General features: G+C 44.8%; 1 protein-coding gene across 1 annotated transcript in view; it reads left to right on the plus strand.

Annotated features, from left to right (window-relative positions):
* Nucleotides 1–6,465: 6,465 nt before the first annotated feature.
* LOC310875148 (glutamate dehydrogenase, mitochondrial-like) overlaps nt 6,466–26,575 on the plus strand; it is a 26,982-nt gene continuing 6,872 nt past the window's right edge. The window contains 7 exon segments of the mRNA XM_083788271.1: nt 6,466–7,145; nt 16,966–17,046; nt 18,028–18,083; nt 20,529–20,592; nt 22,633–22,727; nt 23,979–24,158; nt 26,512–26,575. The exon segment at nt 26,512–26,575 is cut by the window's right edge and continues 74 nt beyond it. Of these exon segments, the coding sequence (XP_083644397.1) occupies nt 6,734–7,145; nt 16,966–17,046; nt 18,028–18,083; nt 20,529–20,592; nt 22,633–22,727; nt 23,979–24,158; nt 26,512–26,575 (952 nt within the window). The 5' untranslated portion in view covers nt 6,466–6,733.

The raw sequence follows: 26,575 nt of genomic DNA on the forward strand, positions 1-26,575 counted from the left end.
GCTTAAACATGAAGCTAGGTGTAATGTAAGTGAACCTTTCAGGCCTGTTTTCTCAACTCGCTGTATCTCTGCAAGACATTACTCTATAAGCCATATCTCCAAAACTGGTGGGTCAAACTGAACAACAATATATGATATCTATTTGAAGCTATGATTCCCTGCTTTCATATGACATGAAAAGAAACGTAAATTAACAAAAAAATCCAATGGCAGTCCCTCAGTCATATTTGGTCACATTATACTAACAACAACGACCGTTGGTGTTTTCTTAGATCAGTGGTTCTCAACATTTTCAGTCCGCGATCCCCCAAAATAACCCCCCCCCCCCCCACCCCCACCCTTTCAAGCACTCGGAATCGCGGGCGTTGAGGCATTACGTTTAGTTTGACTCGGTGCTACAGATAAATATTGCATTTTTAACTTTTTACACCACTTGCTCCTCATTGCGCTCCATCTTGAGACGTACAGCGCTGCACCATGCAGGCCCATGTCGCTGGCGTACAGTCAGTGTGCACTATACATTCTTACTGGGGTCATTGTTGTTGGGGTATATGCCAAGACAGGGGCCCCGATGAATGCTTTCTGCAGCTGGTCCAAGGCTGTACTGCATCTTTCAACGTACAGGAGGAAAGTCTGGCCTTTTTGTGTTTGAGGTGGTGCTGTAGGCTGGCCTGTGGTGAACTGTCTGACTGTCTCTGGCCAAACTCCCCGAAAACTCCCTGAGGAGGACATAATGTATAGGATTGTATGTTTTTTGTCTTTATGTTCTGTCTTCTTCTATCTGCTGACACTGGGAGCTGAGCTTCAAGATTTCATAATTATGCACTTGTGCAAATGGCAAATAAAGTCTATTGTATTCTATTCTATTTTGGCGGGCCTTGATGCCGTCATAATGACTATAAGCTCACAACTGCAACACGTTGTGAGCTTGTAGATCGGCTATTTTCAGCATGCAACCAAGTGTAAAATGACTTATACTGGATCTCCTGTCCACTAGTCCCTTCCTAACATTTTAGTCTAGTTTTTATTTGTTGACGAAATTGTCAGTATGTTTAGTCTTATAGTTTTATCATGGCTTAGTTTTCATTTAGTTTCCATTTAGTTTTTGTCAGTGAAAAAAGGTAGTCGACGAATTTTTTTCGTCTTCGTTTATTTATTTTTTTGGCGACAATATCAACACTGGTGTCAGTCAGATGAAAAGCCTCACACGACATCACTGACCATCTGGTCTGGAGCTCTGCTGCGATTCATTTGGCTGTAGATCAGATTATAGATGCTCTGACTGACAGACAGGCTATAAATAAGGCGCTCGCTCATAATCACTCAGTGCTGGATAAGCGTGATAAAACTCTCCCCACAGCAGCCCAGAAGACCATATTAGTTTTAAAGATAAAAGAAACGTGAGTCATGTTTTGGAGTTCAATTTCAGGATCATCATCCTCATCATCAGTGTGTTTAGATGGCACTCAACGCTCAGACACAATGCCTCACGTGATCTACTGTATTAGTGTGTGAGAAATCCATGATTATCTTTACTGCTTGCTTCTTATCTAGAGAAAATAATGGGACGGATAGGCACGGGTGACCTTCTACCCCCCTACACGCACGCATGCACGCACGCACACACACGCGCACACACACACACACACACACACACACACACACACACACACACACACACACACACACACACACACACACGTGCGCACACTGAAAAGTGAAGTACTAGGATGGGGCAATGGAGAGATAAGACTTTATTACTATAGTGGATTAGTTAATAGAGGAGAAATTCATGGCATTGTTTCATGTACATCATGGAAGATCGTTTAAGTATTGATGGCTTTGGCCACGTGACATTCAGGAAAGGATTACAGGTTGCACAGCTAGCCTATACTTGAGGGTGGTCGGTCGTCGCAGGTTTGATTCCAGGCCAGCAATGTATCAAATCGATGTTTGTCCCTGAGCAAGACTGACCTGTAACACCCAGCGTTGCAATAATACAACTTTTCTTTATTAATTAATTAATTAATTAATTATGTCATGTCAATTATTATGTCATTATGTCATGAAAGGTGCTATACAAATAAAGTTTTATTATTATTATTATTATTATTATTATTATTATTATTATTTGTTTTATGTTATTTTTTCACCTAAACGTCATCATTGATGTTCATTGCAATGCCATTGGTCATGATATTTGCATAATCTCTGGAATTTTGAACAATTTCTAACCTATGACCTTTGACCTTTAACCCTGATAAAAGTAAGTAAAATAACTAATATATGTTTTTTTTTTGTGATCATTAGAATGTCTAGAACATGTTTTATTTATTATTGTGAAAGATATCCCCCAAATGTAAATTATTATTATTATTATTATTTTTACATAATTTCCTCTGATAACTCCCAGTAGTAAAAAGTAGTAGTAAGGTTGAAATCTCTTTTTTGCAAGTAGAAATTAATCCGGGTTTTACTTAACCCCTAATTGCACTGTAATATGGGTAAATGTAGAGGACAAGTTTCATGTGCAAATATAATGACAAAAGAAATGCACCAACCAATTAAGGGGGACTACTGTATATTCTATCAGAGAACATCCACATTACCGGTAATATAATAATGCTGTGCATTGTGTACTAACATAACACCTCTTACTTTAATCCCACTTGAACAAATACGAAGTGAATTCGCCTTTTCACGTTGTGAAGTTGGTTCAGTGCTTGTTCGTCTGTTTGTGTATATGAATTTGTACCTGTATTTGCACAAGTGCCAGAGCGGGGACAACGCTAATCTTATCTCCTGCGCAGAGTCGAGTCCACAGGTACAGGCCAATAGGGCAGAGCCTTAATGCGGACAAAATCAAGCAACTTTTTATTGCTTTTATTGCAGGTTTGTACATCAAATTTATCAATTTCATCTTCACCTTGTAGCCTACAAGTTTCATCGCTTGTTTAATTCATCCTGCATCATTTTTACAGTTTTATTTTAAGTGTCATCCTAGTCCCACCAGAGGTCAAAATGTCAAACATAATCAACAGTAGGCGCTAAATGTTTTTTATTGAAACCTTTAAATGTGACTATTATTACCCAAGATTATGGTGCTGTCCTTTTATACAAGAATCATCTTGTCAACAAATGTCAGTCTAGCTAAACAAAAGGTGTCCTTTGCTATACTGGCAGATAGCATGGTGACATGCTTCATCACTTGGCTGAAGACATCTGTCCTCTCTCAGTGTTTCCCTGCCCGGAGTCTGGGCTTCCCTTGAGGGGGACGCCAAAGATCACAGTAAGAAATATGCCATCGTTTTCCTGCCTCTTTCTAAATAAGTCCTTGCTTTCATCCACTGTCTCCCCATTGCTTCCAGGCTGAGCCACGAGAGGCCATGTTTGTCCCTGTCACAGCTCAATGAAGGGAACCTGTCCCACCATCTCCCCTATCTTCCTTCCTTCCCTCTCAACCAGATGAGAGACTCCTGTGACCTCTCGGCAGAGCTCAAGGAATGACCTGTTTACACACTTACTTTACTTCAATACATTATATTAGATAGACATATGGTAAATCATAAATGGCCTTTATCGAAGGCGCTTTACATAGATTGTACATCAATTCACCCATTCACACACACATTCATACACCGATGGTGGCGGAAACCATGCAAGGCACCAACCAGCACATCAGGAGTGATTAGGGGTTCAGTGTCTTGCTCAAGGACACTTCAACCCGAACTCTGGGGGAGCCCACAGGGTTCGAACTGGCAACCTTGCAGTTACCGTCCAGCCACTCTACCACTGAGCCACCGCTGCCGCCGCCCATATGTGTACATACAGCAACACATCAGACATGTGTGCATGCTCGCTCGCTCGCACGTGCACACACTCACGCACGCACACATGCAACGAACGATAATGAGAGCTTTACTGAATACAATACATGACTGGGGACAAAGGCAGGCATATGAAGGCATATGAATGTACCGGAAGGTCTGGGGAGAAGTGTATTTTGGTGAATTGTTACTCAAGATTCCAATGCCTACTATACCTCATTAGTAAAGGCATTATATTCCATCTTCCATCTTTTACTAAATACGTTAGGTTGAAGTGGAAATTAGCTTTTTTGTTTTTTGATGTTTTTTTTGTGGCTTTCGCCTTTATTTTATATGGAGGGATAGACAGTAGGCTGACAGGAAATGGGGAAAGAGTTGGGGGGGGGGTGACATGCAGTGAAGGCTGTCGGGATCGGGAGTCGAGCCCGCGGCACACTGCTAGACTGGACCACCAGCCAAGGTACCCAGACCGCTGAGCCACGGCCCAGGAAATTACCTTTTATTTAATTTAACCCATTCTGGACGGGAACCCCTTTTGGTGTTTTAACTAAGCATTATGTTATAGCCTACTTTAGCTATTGGAAAATAGCAGATCTACAAGCTCATAGCGCGCCACCCAGTGGTGCGCTACGAGCTTGTATAGGTCTGCTATTTTTGAAAAATCGTAAAAATGCGGCACAAATCTTTGAATATAATATTCTTTCAGAGGGAACGTTTTTTTTATTTCGACGTCAGGCCTAAATTAAGTAAAATGTGGTATATCTATGGGCTGACTATATGTCTCAACTTAACAATTCTTCCATTTGCTTGTTTCAGTCAAGCAGAACCAGTTGGTGGCCTTGAGAGGAGCTGCATTCTATTCCTGTTGTGGCTAAAGGCACAAAGCTTCCTCTGGTTGTACAGTAAACAGCAGGTCAGAGAGTTCTCAAAGGGTCTGCATGTGTTGTGTCACCTTCCCATCTAGGTATAGAAACACATTCTTCTCACACAGATATATATAAAAAAGGTCTGCACTCCAGAATACCTTATGATTGTTTGTTTCACATGTCCATTTTTATCATTTTTATATTTTAGAATTGATACCAACAATTCTCCAAATGTCACTTGCAAAATGTGCAAAATGACACATTACCTGATTAATATGGCCTGACAAAAAAGCAACTATGACAGGCCTAGACCAGTCCTACCAACTGGCCTTCTCTTCTCTACCACCTCTCCCTCCCTCCCTCCCTCCCTCCCTCCCTCCCTCCCTCCCTCCCTCCCTCCCTCCCTCCCTCTCTCCCTCTCTCTCTCTCTCTCTCTCTCTCTCTCTCTCTCTCTCTCTCTCTCTCTCTCTCTCTCTCTCTCTCACAGATGATCTATGATATGCTGATAACAGCTACAGAACCTCTTTGATAGGACCAGAGAGACAAAGTACAGATGTTGCTGTTCATAGGCTAATGAATGACTAGAATGGCTGAGTCATTCTGAAATTATTAGTCAGTCTCAGTCAGCATTAGCAATGTCAGCCAAGACAAGATAGTCAACTATAGTTGGCTCCCAAGAGAAGACAGACTGTGCAGTGTTTGCACCCACTGCACACAAAACAAGGTAGAGACTGCAGCTACACTTCCTAATCGTCTGCAAAAACATTGAAATACTATACTGGCAACTTTCAAATGCCTCTTATATGGATGTATCTCTGACAGAAAATGCACAATCTTTTTATAGATAGATAGATGGATAGATAGATACAGCCTACAGGTACAGGTACAAGTAGGCCTACAGTACAGCCGCTGCGACTATGCGCGCCAACACTGATTTCTCCACTATAGGCTATAGTTAGTTTCCAAGATGGCTCTGTTTACACGTTTATTTTATTGTTTTATCCTGATTGTTTTGTTGCACTTTTGCCAATGTAAACGTAAGTTTTCTCATGTCAATAATTAAAGCTCATTTGAATTTAATTTAATTTGAATTGAAATAGTCATTTAAAAACAAAATGCTATTAACGCCAGAGGGTTAAAAGTAAACAACTTCCATTAAGTGGGTATGGGTGCAAAGAATATGTCCACATGTCAGTTCACCACACTATTCTTTTTATTACATAACAAAATCAGTGTAGTGCCTATAACTCTGAGAGTGTAGAAAATGGAACCAAATGGACCTTTACATTACAGCAGGTCTGTAACTCTGAGAGTGTAGAAAATGGAACCAAATGGACCTTTACATTACAGCAGGTCTGTAACTCTGAGAGTGTAGAAAATGGAACCAAATGGACCATTCCATATTTCCATTTGTACTAGAGTTATGGGGCCCTGTGGCCAAATGCATACATACCGACCGTACTGGGGTTGGGTACTATGATCCTTGAAAACGTTTCAGTTAATAATAATACTGTCTGTGACTCTCACAGACTGTATCATACATTTAAATGATGATACAACGAACGATATTAATTAAGAGCCGATAATTATGATTCATAATTGGCGCATTCTCGGCAGCGCGCACTTATCTCCACTCCAGCGGGGACGCGCCCTATCTGTAAATAATACCCTCCTCTTTCCTTCCCTTCCTCCTCCTCCTCCTCCTCCTCTTCCTCGCCTCTCTTCTCATCCAGAGAGAAGAGAAATCCCAGATCCCACCACCACACTGACACCATACTCTCACATCACTCTCGTTTTTAAAGCCACCGTACACACAGGAAGTCGCTCCACTCACGCCCAGCCCACGGCCCACAGAGGACAGAGACACAGTGAAGCGAGCTGCTGTGTCGCTCATTCTTCCCTTCTTCTTTCTCTCCCCGGTGTCTGTCCACCCCCCTTTGTTTTGGCCATTTATTTAGTTGCTTCCAACAGTTAGCCGCCCTTCCCCTGTTGTCTCTTTGTTTTGTTTTTTAAACCCACACCACCACCACCACCACCTTCATGTACCGCTATTTCGGGGAGCTGCTCACCCGCTCCGCGGGGAGCGCGGCGCTGGCCTCCGGCTGCGTGGAAGCCGCTCTGCCGGCGCTGTCCTCCGCCGCGTCTCGGGTGCGACACTACGGCTCCGCGGCGGCCGACCAGCCCGACGACCCCAACTTCTTCCGCATGGTGGAGGGCTTCTTCGACCGCGGCGCCAGCATCGTCGAGGACCAGCTGGTGGAGGACCTGCGCTTCGCCAACAAGGAGTCCTCCGAGCAGAAGAGGAAGCGCGTGAAGGGGATCCTGCGCATCATCAAGCCCTGCAACCACGTCCTGGCCGTCAACTTCCCCATCAGGAGGGACAACGGCGAGTGGGAGGTGATCGAGGCGTACCGCGCCCAGCACAGCCAGCACAGGACGCCCTGCAAGGGGGGTAAGGCACCGAGGAATCCCCCCTGTCACTGTCACTGTGTGTGTGTGTGTGTGTGTGGGGGGTTCCACTTGAGTTTGACAGCTAGCATTAGCAGCAGCAGTAGCCCCACACTGTCACTGTCACTGAATCAGCTGCTGTTTTGGTGTTGCATTGTGTTGCTTGACGTGACGGACAGTAGTATAGCAGCCTTTACCATTTTGTCCTCAGCAGTTGTTGTCAGTGGTGGTGGCACTGTCTTTATATGTCTTTAAAGAGTGTAATTTCTTTGCATGACCTTCCAGTGCAACCTGTGGCTTTAAAGTTAGCTGTCAAGTAAAGTTGCAGCCTGCAGGAGCCCCTCCTGTCATTGTGGGTGTCAGTAGTGGACGCTTTTCGTGGCAATTAAGCTTTCTTGACATGAAATAATAGGGTCAACACAGGTGTGTCTATTTATTGTGTCACCTAGGAGACAGTGATCCAACGTATAGTACACAATAGCGGCACCCTGACTCTGTTTACCTTTAAAAGGTACCATCGGTAACACCTGGATTTATTTACCCTGCTATTTCATGTGAAAAATAATCTGTTGAATGATTGACACATTGCATTTTATTAGCCTTGTGGATCAAGACTATCATACTAGATGTATTCTTTTATCGAGTCTGACTTTTACCGCGATACGAAAGTAAAAGTCAAACTCGATGAAATGCATCTATAGTCTTGATCCGAGGCTAGTGTTTTTGCCACCCTTAGTTGACAACACAAGTTGTCATGGTCTTGCAACATCCTTATATTCTAATTGGCCTTGCTACTTGAACATATTATAATTAGGACAGTTTAAAAAAAATCAGACCCGTCTGAAGTGAGCTGTACTGTACTGTACTGTACTGTACTGTACTGTACTGTACTGTACTGTACTGTACTGTACTGTACTAGCCCTCCTCCCTGGCCTGTGTGTGTCTGTGTGTTAGGCTGTGCAACAGTGACACTTGATGGTGAACAAACACTATAACGCTATTTTCGTGCTCGGACACAGCCAGACACAGACACAGCCACACACACACACACACACACACACACACACACACACACACACACACACACACACACACACACACACACACACACACAGCTGTCTATAGGAGTGGTCGCACCACTCAAAAAGCGTAGCAGGTGCTAAATGTGTGTGATGGATGCTGGTGGAGAAGTGGTTGTGGAGGAGGAAGCTAACTATAATGTGGGCATCAGGTGCACTTTAGTTGGTCCATCCTTGCCCTGTTTGCTGCATGATGTGACACACACGTGTGATTCCTATTTATATCAGTCCTACTGCTGATCCAGTCAAACCAGTCGAACAATAATTAATTTATGTGACATAATTAAATAATGACCGTGACAATAATGACAGATGTGTCTGAGAGACAGTGCTGTGTCTTGTTCGTTTAGCTTCAGCAGTGGTTGGTTAGCGTGGAGCTTCGCGCCAGATCAGTCTCTATCCTTTTAATACTCTATGGTAAAAACGTGTACGTCACCAAGAGGTGGGCGGTGTCTGAAAAGCTAGCGGCGCCATGTTTCTGGCATTTAACTCTAGCCGACATGACTCAGAATAGAGTGATGGTTGGTCTGTTTTTGTAAACATTGAGCTCGTTCTTGGCGACAACATAGTGAACCAATACCAGGATGGATAGAAAGAACGTTGGACTCGACATAACTTACAATTGTCATGTTCATCATAATAATTATGTTTTTAATTATTTTTGTAATTGCTTTAGGCCCCTTTGTGCATGGGAAGGGTAGGGTTAGGGTGTAGAATCAATGGATTACCTCGCTGGGTTCAAAGTTCAAGGTTCATTTCTGGTGAATCATGGGTAGTTTCTCTCTTGTTCAGCGGGAGAGGACATGACGTACGACGTACAGTACAGTACGGCCAGGCTGTGGGTGAGGGGGGACGAGCTATACGTGTGTGTGGAGTGGGAGGAATGAATGGAGGCATTCCTATTTGTCAGTGCGGTATGACAGGTGGGGGAGGGTGCACCGTGCACAGGCACGAGGAGGGGGGAAGAAGTAGATATTCTGTTGAGGGAGAGCACGGGGGCAGGGTGGGTGGACTTGTCATTGAGTCACCCAGTCGGAGGCCATGTTTGACTGGACATTGGCCCACTAGTGTTACTGTGTTGCTACTGTCCATTGCACCTGTTCATCTATAGCCTACTGTAGCTGGTGATCTGGCTAGTGCAGACTTATTCTGGGCAGCTGTGTTTCTCCAACTGGGTAGTAGTAAGTAAGTAAGGTATAGACAAAGCCACGAGGGGGTAGCATTGATTGCCTACAGGGCAACCGTCCGTGGATTCCTCTCTACTATAGCAACTAGAGATGTCTAGTGCGATAACTTGCGTATCGGTCCATACCGAGTGCCGATCCGAGACCTGTGTGTCATTTAGAAATAATCTATAGGACCGAGGTTCTCAAAGTGAGACATGACTCTGGGTTCCTAGAAGGGGTTCCAAATGGACCTCCTACATGTCTGAGACATGTTTTATTTTAGAAAGAATCTTGAAAGGGGAGGCTTTGGAGCTGTAATCAACTACCCTTCTCCATAAAAAAACATGCATCAGGGATGCTTAAGTGTCATGCGAGTCAGTAGTAGCCTGGTTCAACCCATTTTGGGGCGAGAACCCCTTTTGGTGTTTTAAGCATTGTGTTATACTCTAGCTATTGAAAAATAGCAGATATAGCAGAATAGCAGATCTACTGTACAAGCTAGTAGCGCGGCACTCTGTGCCGCTCTACGAGCTTGTAGATCTGCTATTTTACATATATTCTTTCAAGTGAACATTTTGAACTCAAATGTTTGCTTTGGCGAGTCCTTGGATCAACATATTTTCAGATGGGGGTCGGCGGCCAATTACATATTTTTGAGAGTCCTTGACATGAAAATGTTTCAGAACGACTGACATAGAAACATGGGATTTTCAGAAAACTCAGGATCTAGAAGACATTTTTTGAATTGTCCTCAGGTCTAAACTGTCAGTTTTAGACCTCCACCTTTCAGTTCAAGAGACTGAAATGAACGAAATGTGATTTCAAGTGTGAGTGGTTGAACCATGCAGGCTAAGTCAATAGTATCAATCATCATCACGTATAGTGGTCATACAGTATATTGATAAAATAGGCCTATTAGCAGGATAGGATAACATTGATCATCATTCAAACTGAGGTGGTAACTCAGTTTACTACTACTACTGGTAATTTACCAGTACTATCTTGTTTGAGTGACTGTTGACCGACGGTCTATAAACCAAAGCCAATGTAATACTCCTCTCAGGGCCAACTGTGGCATAACAGGGGAGTTACGGGGGGTCAAGAGCTGTTATTTTGCAGTGGGTTTAATCATTGATGCTGCCTGTAGACCCTTGATCAAGGTAAAGTGCAAAGGCTGTACCACACACAATAACCGCTTGTGGTACTGTACATTGGACCCGGCACACGGGTATCTTTTGCTCCTCAAAGCACATAATTGCAGGTTAACTGTTAGTTTTACCCATGTGTTAAGCTGAGACACTTATGCTTACTTATTATCAACATTAGTTGCTATGTACAGTATGTACAGGGGTTGACACTCGCAACCTGAAAGCAAACTCCACCTGCCCGGAAGTTTTATTTACCTGCCAGGAGCAGGTGGGCAACCGTTAGTCGGCTTAGTGTATGTAGTTTTGAACCCATAATGTCAGTGTATACTTGTTGACAGTCCTATGTATAGCTGTAGGCCGCTGTAGGCTGCGGCTTACAGAAGGTGTCCTTTCCTACAGCTTCGTTCATCTTAAGTAGAATGAGCTGCAATGATTAGTTTGTCTTTGGTGGGGTCTGTGTGTGTTTTTGTGTGTGTGGGGGGCGCATGTTTGCTCATGTGCTTCCCCTGGCATGTTGAAGCAGGGTGGGGCACCCACCCCACCTTGAAGAGCTGCCAAGTGCAGACAGGAAAATGAGTCAGAAGAACGGGTTTGAGTGGAGATTCCTTTCAGTGTCACGTGGCCTAAATGAATAGCTTGGACTTACATGAGGCCCCTTTTCCACACCACTAGATTAATTTCGGAGCAGTTCTTCTTTGGATAAGGATTAACCTTCGCACACCATTACAATCCAACTGCCTATAATGTCATTCCTTGATTAGTTGTGACATCACCATTTATGAACTGTTATATTGCAATGAATAGCCGAAATTAGACGATCTACTGTACATAGACGCTCATGGTGAATCTCAATGAGTTGTGAGCTTGTAGATCTGCTATGTTTTGCTATGTGTTTTGATTATGTTGCCACAGTTGCCTATAATCACATGCCCCCAAAGTTAATTTGCACACTATGTAAAACACATAGTAAAAATGTGAAACTCGAGAACTAGGGTGTCAGTGACACAGCAGACATACATGCTGTATGTATAAGAAGAGTCTTGCAGTTGCAGTAGAGTAGAGTAGACGATTCACTGATGAAAATATGATTATAGGGAAGTGGTGTTTTCAGTGAAGGCCCTTGAAGGCAGTAAATTAAACATTTGGGGGGAACAAGTCAGGGTGTATACTGTAGAAGATAAACAGTGGCTGCTCTGAGTCACAGGGCCTGCTTTTTTCCATCCTCTCCTCCCTCCTCTGACCACTGCAGCAGTGTTGCCAGGTTTTGCGAGAGGAATAAGCAACCACGTCTATGAAAGCGAGCCCAAAATGAGCAAGTATATAGGCATATATACATAAGCACTACCTATACTGCATTGGACGCAGGGTCCGTGGACAAATACATATTCATTTGGGGGTCTTTGACATGACAGTGTTTGAGGACCACTCGTTTTAAACAACATTTAACCCATTTTAAGCGGGAACCCCTTTTGGTGTTAGCATTACGTTATGCTTTAGCTATTTTTGAAAAATCGAAGAACGACTGACATGGAAACATAGCTTTTTCAGAAAACTGTCATTTTCAAACAGACATTTTTAGAATCTGATCTCAGGTCAGAATGGGTTAAGCAACCCGCAACTACCAATATTTACAAGCAACTTCACAGAAAAAGCCCAAAAGCTTATAATAATAATAATAATAATAAGCAGACCTGGCTATGGGTGGGTCGTACAACTGTAGCGTGGTGGTGGGTGCACTGTTGTTTACATCCACAACACAACAACCCGCCTCGCATTACTGTGGAATGTGTTTACATACAGACGGTAATATATGTACCGCGCTTTGTTTCATGTGCTGCAGCGTCCGGGGCGACCAGGATGATGGGTTTAATGGAGCAGATGGGTTGGTCAGGGAGGGTACTATATGGGTACAGGCTTGTCTTTGTTCGATGGCCTCATGATGAGCGTTTACTGGAGTTAACCCATTTTGGACTGAGGTCAATTAAAAAAAAAAGGCTTCTAAATCCTAAAATATTTCTGAAAAACCCATGTTTCTATGTCAGCGGTGCTCAGCAAATATTTTAGTTAAAGATTTTCGCTCTGAAATATATATTCAATGATTTGAGCGACTTTTCAAAAATAGCAGACGTACAAGCTCGTAGCGCGCCACTCGGTGGGCGCTATGAGCTTGTAGATCTGCTATTTTTCAATAGCTAAATTATAACATAATGTTTAAAACACTAAAAGGGGTTCCTGCCCAAAATGGTTTAAAGTAGCAATAGCATTTCTTCTTGTCTTCCTTTCGGCCGTGGTCCCCAGTCTCGCTACAGTGAATCATCTGCCTCCAATATCTCACCCTGTCCTTATTATTTAGCACAATGCAGAAATACTCTGTTTTAAGTAAAAGTTCCGGTCCGGTATTCAACATTCACTTCAAGTATAAAACAAGTACAAAAGTATTGTTATCAAAATAGACTTAGAAGCACCGAAAGTACTCATTACGCATAATGTCCCCATTTGACAGGTTTTCAAAAGTGCATCTTTTGGTCTACAAGCTCAGTCACAAGACTCACAACAGTGGGTTAAATGTATGTTTTATAGTGATAATCAAAATTAATCTAAAAAGTAACTGGTAACCAAAGCTGTAAAATAAGCGTAGTTGAGTAAAAAAAAGTACATTAATTGCTCCTGTAGTGGATTAGAAGTATAATAAAAGTATTGAAAAATGGGAATAAACTCAAGTCAAGTAAAAGACGAAAAGTGCCTACTCGAAGTACAGTACTTGAGTAAACAGTGACACACCACTGATCATGGGTTTTCAGTTCTCACTGTAGGCCTCTGACTCACATCAGAGGGAGAGGATCAGGGAAACACCAGGCTGCCTGTTTGTTAATGTGATAACTGGGGGCGACTGACTGGCCTTCATCTATTCTACAGTTGCAGTATACACTGCGTCGCAGTCCCGCCCCCTTTGTTAATGTGATAACTGTGGGTGACTGACTGCCCTTCATCTATTCTACAGTTACAGTATACAGCGTCGCCCTACCAGGGCCCAGGAAATTATTCCCCGTTCATTTTCCTCATATACTTTTCAAAAAGTATTTATTTTAAGACCTCGTACAAAGCCAACTCGAGTTGTGACAAATCATGACGACAAACACAATTTTTTGGGCCGAACAAAGAATTTGAAAGAAGAAAAAAACGGCAGGTTACAACACTTTATTTGTTGTTTTTCTTCTTTATAATTATTTATGTTTGGTCCAAAATATTGTGTTTATTGTCATGATTTGTCACGACTCCAGTTGGCTTTGTCCGCGGCGTAACCGTCTTTAAATAAATACTTTTTGAAATGTCTATGGAGAAAATGCATTGGGAATTATTTCCTGGGCCTGCCTGGCGTCGTCATGACAGGGGGCGGGACTGCGGCGCTCTATAGCGCTGGTTCTTCTCAATGTGGCGTCCGGGGAGCGCCATGGACGTCCAAAGTGCCCAGATGCTGCAGGACAAACAGCAATTTATGCTTTTAATAGCCTTAGTACTGCTTGCGTTAACGTCCATTTCTAACGTTGATACTGGTCATCATAGTACCGTTCTCTCGATTCTTGTTCAAAATGAGTCGAGGGCTGGGGCTGTGGGTGGGAGATGGTGAGCAAGCCAACTGGACCTGTACGTGTGTGTGTATTGTCTATTTGTACTGTACTGTATGTAATGTTTCACCTATGTGTATTCGTATAGAAATGGTGTATTTTTGTATTGTGTATGTAATGTTTTAGGACCAAATTATATCATCATTTTAGTATAGGAAAAATTATAAAATTATATGCATCTCAAGGGGTCATCCTCTCAATACAATTATGACAAATTCGACCAAAAAAAAAGAAGAAGTAAAATAAGGTCAGCTCACTGGCACGATAAGCTCCACTGTTTATTGCTTATTCAACGTTTTGATGCCATGATATCGACGCCTACAGCTTACAGTCTGTGTTATATATTTATCGCGTCTGTGATCTCAGACTCACAATGGAGGGGAAGGAAGCGACTGAAGTAACGACAAAAGAAAGAGTAGGCGCCGGGCACTGAATGATGTCATTGGCCTGCGGCTGAGACTAGATGATGTCACACCGCAGTGTGTGACATCATCATCAAGTGGGCGAGGTTTGCATCAATCTCTGCTTCCTTCCTCGTCTCCTTGGCAACGCTTCTTAGAGCTGCTGCTTGTAATGAAATACACACTCGCTCACGGCTCACGCACGCCGCACACACAGCTTTTGTCTCCATAACACCATGCTGCAGTCTCCTCTGTGTGTGCTAGATGCCCTTGGGGTTTCTCTGTGTAAGCCAACACTGGGTGAACTATATTTGGTTGCCCCACACACACACATTCTATGCCATGCCAATGGCTACTCCTCAGACGAAGACCTGAGTGCCGAAAACATGTCTGTTGCTCTGTTGGGTTTGACTACTGCTGCGGAATCCTTACATCATTATTAAACAAGACTCCTAAAGGCTATTACTGAGAGTGCAGATTTCTTTCTCCTTCTAGCCATGCCAATGGACCATACAGTATGCAGACCGCGGCCATCTTACTATATAAGTTAACTCATACATATAGCTAAATGGCAGTAGCAATAGTTCAGAATCAGCACAGGCTAACATAGATTTGTTCTATTTTTCTAGAAATATACTTTTTTTTTTCTCCCAATGTTAAAATTTGTTAGCACCTTGCCATTAACTAATTTGGCCTAGAATGAGTGTACAAAGAAGGTGCTAACAAGGCGCAACTTCCCATAGACAGCCCATTCATCCAAACAGACAAGTCCTATCTGATTGTATTACACAACTCACCAACTCACCTGTACGAAAAGCTTGAATTATTGTCTTTCTATCCTCAAAGTGTTTGTTTCATATAAATCCACTGTAGTGTCCACATGTCATGAGTTACTTTCTGTCCTTGCAGGTGATTCTCTTTCTAAGTGTTGCAGTTTGGAAGTGCTCGTTAGATATCACTCAACTGCCCTGCGTAGTGCGTACCAGAGTAATCTAGTAAGAGCGTGGTGACACGCTTTGATGTCGCCGCAAAGCGTGTGCCTATGGGCGATAGTTCCAAACATGGCTCCTATGGCTGGAACTATTCCATTGAGATAGAATGAGCACTTCCGCATTCCATTGTTACAATGAGAGTCAACGGGAGTCAAATCTTTTAATATATGCTTTCACAGCGAACGTTTTAAACTGAAAGCTTTGCTTCGGGGGGGGGGGGGGGGGGGGTCCCTGGAACAACATATTTTCAGATGGGGGGTCGGCGGCCAAATACATTATAATTCTGGGGGTCCTCGACACAAAATAGTTTGAGAACCACTGCTATAGAAACATGTTCATATTTAGAAGACCTTTTGTAGAATGGTCTCTGAGGTTGTGTCAAAGAGGTTGTGTCAAAGAGGTTGTGTCAAAGAGGTTGTGCTCAGGTTGGATCATGTGAGGCGGTGGGATTGGCTCATTGTCTATCCGCCCCCCCCCCTTCACGGCTGTTGACTGTGTTGTGACCGTGAGTGACTTCCTGAAGCAATTCAGCCTCTGACCTGTTAAGTGCGTCCGTTCTGTGTGTGGCGCTGAACTGAAGAGCAGAACATTTTATGGCCCAATCCCCTGATCTTTAAACTGGACTCAATCTGCTGTGAAACGCTGCCTTTCATCTTGCCTGTTGATTTGCTTGGAGTGGTAGAGTGCGGTAGAACGGTTTTCTCTATGGCCTAAAAGTGTCCACTCGTTGCAGACAGTCCAGCCTGATTAAATGGCTAAATGGGCCGGGAGCTGGTGTTGCAAAATAGCCTCGAAAACCCAGAATTTCTTTTTCATTTTCAGTGTTGCAAGATTCAACCACTTCTCCAATATATGAACTCACTAGCTTCTGTTTTATGGGTTATATTAACGATTAAATGATAATCATTATTAATTAATCAATGATGAGGTAGGCAGGAGATATTTTCATTTGTATTTTGACTCTGTGTGACCTCTGTGTCTTCTGCTGCAAGCCTAGTTTAGTTCTGCTTTTAACTGTGTTCTTGTACTGTTTTTAACCTGTACGGTGACCTTGAGTGCCCTGAAAGGCGCCTTATAAATAAAATGTATTATTATTTTCTATACTCTGAAAGACTACCTTTAAAAAAAAAATTGTTTGTGACAGTATAGAAGAAATATAAATACTTGGTGTTTGGTCAGCTTTTTGAGTGGGGGGGCGGGGGCGGGTTTGGGATTATTATTAATTATTTGTAAATAATATAATAATAAAAAAGGACCCATACAAATGTTTCCCCCGACCCACTGTTAGGGAATCAGTGATCTAGTGGGGGTGGGTTGGATGTGTATTTGCCCGTGGTGGACTGACCTGGCGTGTGTTTTTGATATGTGTATTTGCCCGTGGTGGACTGACCTGGCGTGTGTTTTTTTCCCAGGTATCCGGTACAGTAATGACGTGTCTGTAGATGAGGTGAAAGCCCTGGCGTCGTTGATGACATACAAATGTGCCGTTGTTGGTAAGTAGGCTACCAGAGCGTATCATTTACTGTATCTCAGTGGTTTTCAAACATCAACCGATTCCTAAGCCAATAATTTGATGACCGGCGGATTCTCCGGTAGGAGACTCAATGAGTCACCTATTATGAGTAGCACTGGAGACTGCACTGGAGACGGCACTGCAGGCGTTTTGTTTTCAAAGGAGAAAAGGAAGAAAAAATAACGCCTGGGCGAGACAGGCACGAGAACTGGCATACTGTACGTTGCATTTTGGCTAACCAATACGAGTGCAGCAGCGGGGCCAAATGTCCAGTCCAGAAATGTCCAGCCCAGTCCAAAATGTCAGCACCTCGGCAGCCGAGGTGGACGGGTGGGATTCCACTTGCTGACCGGCTGTCAGTATTGAGCAATTGTTTTTATAGGGGTTTCTTGTGACCCTACCATTAACATCCTATGGCAGGCAAAAATGTCTTTCCTTTTGCTTTAAGTAGCATGTGACATTTCATGATTCTGAATCTATTCCAAGCATTAGTTTTGCACAAAATACACTCCTTGGGCTAAAAACAGCCATAGCCACTTGCCCAAATGTGCCCAAAATGTGCTGACCTCATCACATTGGTGCTGACCTCATCACATTTGTCATGATGTCTATGGCCGTTTTTAGCCCAAGGAGTGTTTTTTTTTCAGAAAGTGGATTCATGAATGTATATATATGTATATAGACAATATTTTAGGCCAATAAAAAAGACTATTTATACCAAATGTCCCACTTTAAACAAAATAATCCTGTCGGCCGCCGGACTATAATGAGCTATACTGCTGACCGATGACACGGCATCAAATTATTGGCTTAGGAATGTGACAAAACAAAGCAATGTCCAATGAAATCAAGGCTTCTTGGGGTGTGTAATTGATAGCAAACAAGTAACTGTATATGTTTGTGTGTGTGTGTGTGATCCTAATCCCATGTCTTCCCCACTGCATTCCCCCCTCCCCCCCAGATGTGCCATTCGGAGGCGCCAAAGCCGGAGTCAAGATCAATCCCAGGAATTACTCCGTAAGTCTTACGACATCAGCCTCTCTCTCTCCCTCCCCCACATACACAAACACACACACGACACGCACACTCACACACGCCACAGGCAAGACACGCATACAATTCCATGTCATTCTGTTTCCTTGAATTGTTGACCTAGAAAAGCTGCTACGTGTACATAACGTAAACATAACCATAGCAAATCGGCTAGCCTGGCGGGTTCCCCCTGCCCTGGTGCATGCACGCTACACAGAGAGACATGTCCAACCTCTGGTGGGTTCCCCCTCCCTGGTGCATGCACGCTACACAGAGAGACATGTCCACCCTCTGGTGGGTTCCCCCTCCCTGGTGCATGCACGCTACACAGAGAGACATGTCCACCCTCTGGTGGGTTCCCCCTCCCTGGTGCATGCAGCACGCTACACAGAGAGACATGTCCACCCTCTGGTGGGTTCCCCCTCCCTGGTGCATGCACGCTACACAGAGAGACATGTCCACCCTCTGGTGGGTTCCCCCTCCCTGGTGCATGCGCGCTACACAGGGAGACATGTCCAACCTCTGGTGGGTTCCCCCTCCCTGGTGCATGCACGCTACACAGGGAGACATGTCCAACCTCTGGTGGGTTCCCCCTCCCTGGTGCATGCACGCTACACAGAGAGACATGTCCAACCTCTGGTGGGTTCCCCCTCCCTGGTGCATGCACGCTACACAGGGAGACATGTCCAACCTCTGGTGGGTTCCCCCTCCCTGGTGCATGCGCGCTACACAGAGAGACATGTCCACCCTCTGGTGGGTTCCCCCTCCCTGGTGCATGCGCGCTACACAGAGAGACATGTCCACCCTCTGGTGGGTTCCCCCTCCCTGGTGCATGCACGCTACACAGAGAGACATGTCCACCCTCTGGTGGGTTCCCCCTCCCTGGTGCATGCGCGCTACACAGAGAGACATGTCCACCCTCTGGTGGGTTCCCCCTCCCTGGAGCATGCGCGCTACACAGAGAGACATGTCCACCCTCTGGTGGGTTCCCCCTCCCTGGTGCATGCACGCTACACAGAGAGACATGTCCAACCTCTGGTGGGTTCCCCCTCCCTGGTGCATGCACGCTACACAGAGAGACATGTCCAACCTCTGGTGGGTTCCCCCTCCCTGGTGCATGCACGCTACACAGAGAGACATGTCCAACCTCTGGTGGGTTCCCCCTCCCTGGTGCATGCACGCTACACAGAGAGACATGTCCAACCTCTGGTGGGTTCCTCCTCCCTGGTGCATGCACGCTACACAGAGACACATGTCCAACCTCTGCTCACCCCAGGTCATGTGACAGATGATTGCTACGGCACGGGGCAGAAGTGTTGTTCCGCTAGCCTGGTTAATAAACCAGACCGAATCAGCCGTTGGCAAAAATAAATTGCCTGCCGGCGGATTACGGTCTGGAGAGGCTCAATTGTACGCCCATTTCCTACACCAGAGAAATGGGGTGGCCAATCGGGACACTGTATGCAATATGGGCGGGCTTTGGTACAGTGACTTTCAATGCTTGAGACCTTTGACTGACAGTAGCTCTGACCAATTGCGTCAAAGAGAAAATGTTTCAACCCGCCCCCCCTGGAAATGAAATCCAAGCTGAGCCTCCCCAGACTAATATCCCGCGGTCCGTGCGATATTAGTCTGGTTTATTAACCAGGCTATTGTTCCGCTGCCAATACTGCCCAAAATTGCTGGTGTTTTGGTGTTTTTTTTGGCGAGTATGCCAGTCTTTGCCATTCCGATACCACATAATTGTATCACAGGATGATGAGATTTCATTCACAGTAATATTTTGATATAATTGATGTTGCACCACCGTTTTATATTCTTACTGTACAATGTTCATGATTTTACAAACGTGAACCTCTTTTGGGGGTTCTTGTTGCTATGTACAGTATATTAGCAATATAAAGAAATTGTAATTTTGTTTTAGAAAGCGTTTTTTCTTTCTTTTCTTTTTTTTTTAATCGGTCTCAGTCCTAAATGGGTTAACTATTATTAATGGATTTTATATGTATTCCTAGATCAGCAGATCTACAACTCCCAGCGTAGTGTGCCAGCATGTAGAAAGTCCTTGATGCACCACAAAAGGCCTTTACTTGCATCGGTCATTTACGTGACCGATTCTTCTCCATTGGTTGACCCAGCAGTGTTCATCAACGACATGTATCATTGACTGTGTTTTACCGATTCTTCTCCATTGGTTGACCCAGCAGTGTTCATCAACGACATGTATCATTGACTGTGTTTTACCGATTCTTCTCCATTGGTTGACCCAGCAGTGTTCATCAACGACATGTATCATTGACTGTGTTTTACCGATTCTTCTCCATTGGTTGACCCAGCAGTGTTCATCAACGACATGTATCACTGACTGTGTTTTCATTGGTTGACCCAGCAGTGTTCATCAACGACATGTATCACTGACTGTGTTTTCAGGACAATGAGCTGGAGAAAATCACAAGGAGGTTCACTATCGAGCTGGCCAAGAAGGGATTCATTGGTGAGTAAACGCATGCACACACGCATGCATGCACGCACGCACACACACACGCACAAGCTTGCATAATTTGCCCCCCATACGTACAGCCAGTCTGGTCTCCTTGGACTGTATGTGGGTTAATGGCTGCATTGTGTTCAACCCAAACACAGACGGAAAGAGAGCCCTGCCAGGCTATAAATAGCAGATCTACAAGCTCATATCGCGCCACCGAGTGGCGCGATACGAGCTTGTAGGTCTGCTATTTTTTTTTTTTTATCGAACGACTGAATTTTTTTAGAATCTGATCTCAGGTCAGAATGGGTTCATCAGACCAGTGTGTGTCCGGCGGAAACCTCGTATGAATCTGATCTCAGGTCAGAATGGGTTATAGACGGCTCTGCATGCGGAGGAAGCCACCGGGCATTCTCTCCATGCCACTATTTATAGAGCCTGCTGGAGCAACAGCAGTCCCCACTTGCACACTTGACTTCCTTAATCCATTCTGACCTGAGATCAGATTCATACGAGGTTTCCGCCGGACACACCACTGGTCTGATTAACCCATTCTGACCTGAGATCAGATTCTAAAAATGTCAGTCGTTCTTCGATTTTTTTCAAAAATAGCAGACCTACAAGCTCATATCGCGCCACTCGGTGGCGCGATATGAGCTTGTAGATCTGCTATTTTTAAATAGCTAAAGCATAACATGATGCCGACACCAAAATGGGTGCCCGGACAGAATGGGTTAACCACTCTGTGTGTGTGTGTGTGTGTGTGTGTGTGCGTGTGTGTGCGTGCATCCCCATTGAGACATTCACTAAGTTCCCTGTCTCTGTCGGTCCTCAAAACCGTGTGTATTTATGACACAAGGGGCACAGACCCTGGAATTTACACTACAACCCCCCGGGGTCACTCACGTGAACAACAACAGTTCTGTTCTGTTTGATGCTGACTTGTACACACAGTGGTCACTAATAGATATAATCAAGAAATGTTTTACAAAGTCCCTTTATTATTAAATTGTTGAAAATATAGTAACAGTGGCTGACACTAAACGGTTGCGTGACTGCCCGCAAGTAAGTAAAACGTTCGGGCAAAGAGGAGTTGACTTTCCGGTTTGCCCAGCGGGCAAGTCCGTCTTCATTAAATAATAGGCTGTTTATGAAGAACGATGCTACCTTTTTTACATCTAGCAGTTGCACTTATTCTGTTTTATTTATTTTCAAAGTGACTCAGCTCGGCAGTTATCGAGTGAGTTTAACATTAATTAGTTCTGCGAGCGCAAATTGTACCTATCATTTTATAGTTTTACCTATAAGTAGAACATGACCTGTACTTGCCCGACGGGCGAGTGCCTCAGAGACCTGAGTGTATTTTATTTTATGAGTATGGATTTAGGGCCTTTTAGAGTATGGACTATGACTGCCAGATTATTGTCCTAATCTATTTCTTGACTGCACATGTAGATGCAGACGACATGCAGCTATTTTACTCCCATGTTGCCATGTCTACCAGGCACAAAACTCCATGTATACTGTACATGGATGGATTATGCACAGTACATAGATAGACCTACAGTATTATGTGACAATACAGCCTAGGCCAAGGGGTTAAGAAAAAGTAAATACTGGTCTCTATACTCTCTAAACTACCTCCCCCTGGCCAGCTGGGGCGCATGATGGAAGGGAAAGGAACTGGTTGGAATAACGTGTTCCTTCCACGCGCTACGTCCAACCCAGGGAAACTCCACCCTGTCAGGTGAAAAGGGAGCAGGATTATATTATATAATTGACACTAGGAATGGGTGAAAAACATTGGTTACAAATTGGTTGTAAAAATATGTGTATGTGTGTGAATTCCGTCAGTAAAAATGTCAATCAGTCAATCAATCGTCTAGTCTCTGCCACTCTGTCATTTATTATGTGACATAAATCGGCTACATGGCGCTGACCTCTGCGTGACAAGAACGTGTGCTCCTCCACCACAGCTGGCCCAAAATAAGGCTCCTTCTTTCTCCTCTCCTCCTCCCTTCTCCTCCTCCCTCCTTCCCTCTTCACCAGGACCCGGCATCGACGTGCCTGCACCTGACATGAGCACAGGAGAGAGGGAGATGTCCTGGATCGCCGACACATACGCCAACACCATCGCACACACAGTGAGACAACCACACACACACACAGGATTATATTTCTCGACTATCTTATTCTTTTTGCTTCTCCGTCTGGCTTCATTCTGTTGGAGACGGATTTCCAAACGTCTTCGATTACGTAGGCAAGTCAGGAAGCGACTCAAATATTACATTGGAAGCTCACTAGTCCCACCCCGACACCCACCGTCCCTTGGAAATAGCATGTTTTCCAGACTGAGAATCTAAGTGAGAAAGAAAATCACTCAGCTGAATGAAGCGATTCAGTCTGGATTCCAGGCTAGAAAATGATATCTTCTATCACCAGCTCACAACGTATTTTTACTGCTATTTGTCAGGACCCTATCAGTTAATCACATTCTCAAGTAAGTCAAACGGGGCTTATTTGATCACATCCAGGGCAATATTGATTCAGTGAAAAGTGTGTGTGCGTGTGCGCGCAGACTGGACATAGATTATTAGAGCAGCGATTCTCAACCTGTGGGCAAGTGGGCCCTCAATTAATTAATTGTCAAAATGTCTATAGTCATACTAATAAATAGTAACTTAAAGTATACTACGTTAGTTCTATTGGTCCAAGCCTGAACATAACCGATAATACACACACACTCTGAAAATGTCATCTGTGGTTGAGTTATTGAGTTATAATTGTACTTCCGGCAGTCTTCCGGGTGCTTCAAAACGCCACTGAGCAACTTTTATTGAAATGAATAGCGGGGGGTGATGGGGTAACCTGACGCTGCCAGATGAGGGCGGTATTGGGTAACCATGTTCCCCAACACAGCACTCATCTGGGATCTCTCAGGCAGTTGAGCTGACAAAAATCCGTTCCGTACCGGACCAATCAGCGTGAGCTAAGGGCAGTATATGTGCGAAACCGGACGTGAAGCTATATAGACACGTCAATATGATTGGTTGTGTTTGCACGCCCACACGGTGATAGACAGACGGTCCCATCCAATCATCTACCAAGTATCTTGAAAAAAAGGAACAGCCCCGTCATCAAATTTGCTTCCGTGATCCCAGATCCCAATAAGCTGTGAAACAAATTTGTGTAGCAAGCTTCTTGGATCTGGCAGCGTCAGGTTAGTGATGGGGGGCTGCTAACACTCCGTTTCGGTCTCTATCCCTTTATTACTCTATGGTCTTTACGCAAACATTTTGGTATCTTGAATCACGCTTTGCCTTCAATTAAGTCCACGAGAGTTGTGTAATCTCTGCTTCTGCTTGAATTCTCTCTCTCTCTCTCTGTGTGTGTAGGACATCAACGCCCATGCGTGTGTGACGGGGAAGCCCATCAGTCAGGGCGGTATCCACGGTCGTATCTCCGCCACGGGCCGCGGAGTGTTCCACGGCATCGAGAACTTCATCAACGAGGCTTCATACATGGCCATGGTGGGCCTGAACCCCGGCTTCCAGGACAAGACCTTCGTCATCCAGGTACGCACGCACGCACGCACGCACGCACGCACGCACGCACGCACGCACGCACGCACGCACGCACGCACGCACGCACGCACGCACGCACGCACGCACGCACGCACGCACGCGTTCGTTCTGAAAGAATATATGTACAAAGATTTGCACAACATTTTTCACGATAAAAATAGCAGATCTACAAGATCATAGCACGTCACCGAGTGCGGTGCTATGAGCTTGTAGATCTGCTATTTTTCAACAGCTAAAGTATAAAGTATAAAAAAACAGTTAAGTGCATAATGTGAGTACTTTTCCCCACCACTCCTCACACTGTCGTATTGAAGTCTTCATTCTTATAGCGAGCGAAGTACTTTATTGTGACTCATCAGGGACGTTCTGTCACAATCACAACAGATCTGGTTCAGACCGCCCATACCCCCCCCCCCCCCCCAGACCGTACATTAAACCGTACATTATGTTCTAATCTCAGCAGACTGCTCCTTCTAACACTGCTTCTCCTGCTCCGTCTCCCGTCTGTCTGCAGACCAACGTCTCTCTCCTCTCTCTCTCTCTGATTTCCCGTCATCACACTTTACAACACATACGCTTCTAGTTTTATGACTTTCTTTTATTGAAATTGATTCATTCTGCTGCTGTTCTTCTGTACTGTATCTCATCTCATTTAGGGGTTAGTGAGTTCTCTCTTCTCTTCTCTTCTCTTCTCTTCTCTTCTCTTCTCTTCTCTTCTCTCTCTCTTTCTCTTCTCTTCTCTCTTCTCTTCTCTTCTCTCTCTCTCTTCTCTTCTCTTCTCGTCTCCTTTCTTCTCTTCTCTTCTCTTCTCTTCTCTCTCTCCTCCTCTCCTCTCCTCTCCTCTCCTCTCCTCTCCTCTCCTCTCCTCTCCTCTCCTCTCCTCTCCTTCCCTCTCCTCTCCTCTCCCTCTCCTCTCCTCTCCTCTCCTCTCCTCTCCTCTCCTCTCCTCTCCTCTCCTCTCCTCTCCTCTCCTCTCCTCTCCTCTCCTCTCCTCTCCTCTCCTCTCCTCTCCTCTCCTCTCCTCTCCTCTCCTCTCCCTCTCCTCTCCTCTCCTCTCCTCTTCCTCTCCTCTCCTCTCCTCCCCCTCCCCTCCCCTCCTCCCCTCCCCTCCCCTCCCCTCCTCCCCTCCCCTCCCCTCTTCTCCTCTTCTCTTCTCTTCTCTTCTCCTCTCCTCTCCTCCTGCCCCCCCCCCACCTCTCAGATGACTGGACTTTCTGTCCAGCAGTTTTTTTTGTGTGTGTTACTTTACTCTGTTCTCTGTAGTGTACAGGCCTCTGTAACAGAGGTGCTTGTCCAAAAACACAATACGTTCTACCTCACTCGACTCAGCAAGTTCATGACATCTAAATGGAAATAAACCTGCCCCTTTCCTGTGTCAGAGAGAGAGAGAGAGAGAGAGAGAGAGAGAGAGAGAGGAGAGAGATGGAGGGACATGCACGCACACACGTGCACATGCACAGTGCACACATGTTTCCTTGCCCCTAGGAATTGGCCTTGACCTCTTTCTCGGAAGACCATCTATAATTATTAATTATTGCTTTCTTTTCCACACATGGTACACCTGTGTGCAGCACAGTACCATGTGTGGCACACTGCAGCGTTTACTGTAGGAGGGAGAATAGCACAGTCTATTCTGTAAAGGGTTAAGGGACTAGATGATCATAGATCAATGGAGACAGATGGGAGGTCCTCACAAGTATAGTAGTAGCATTCCTTGCATGTGTTGGTTGATTATGTTGTGGTGTGATTAGTGGGCGGGGTGCTAGATTTAATGACTTATGTTGGCCACAGGATGGCACCCAGAGTGCCACTCTTTATTTAGTATCAGCCTGGTATCAACATTTAATCAGCTGTAGATGTCATAACTTGTACTGGCCACAGGATGGCACCAGAGCACCCCCTTTGTGTTCGACACTCATTTGCCAGGACCCCTCTGTGGACACCAAGGGAGAGTGGGCAGCTCCATGTGAAATAGGCCAGTGGTTCATAAAGTGTCCCCCAGGGGTCCCTTGAGGGAGTACCAGGGGGGTCCCCAGCTAAATGATAGTTTAGGAACCAACGGGTCTGAGAGTGTACAAATGGAACCAAATTGACCAGTTTGTACACTCACAAGTTAAATTAACATTGATTTTGCAATATACATTGGGGGTCTGCAGGCTAATGAGTATAATTTTGGGGGTCCCTTGACATGAAAAGGTTTGGGAACCACTCATATAATAAAGTATACCTGATTTGAACATGCACGGTACATCATTGTCAGATGTAAATGCTCTTCGCTGAACACGTGGTCACGATGCTAATGTTAATAAAAAAACCCTCTCTCTCCCCCCTCTCCCCCATGCAGGGCTTCGGTAACGTGGGTCTCCATTCCATGAGGTACCTGCACAGGAACGGGGCCAAGTGTGTTG

Source organism: Protomyctophum parallelum (genome assembly GCF_964188405.1).
Source record: "Protomyctophum parallelum genome assembly, chromosome: 17".
Classification (NCBI taxonomy): Eukaryota; Metazoa; Chordata; class Actinopteri; order Myctophiformes; family Myctophidae; genus Protomyctophum; species Protomyctophum parallelum.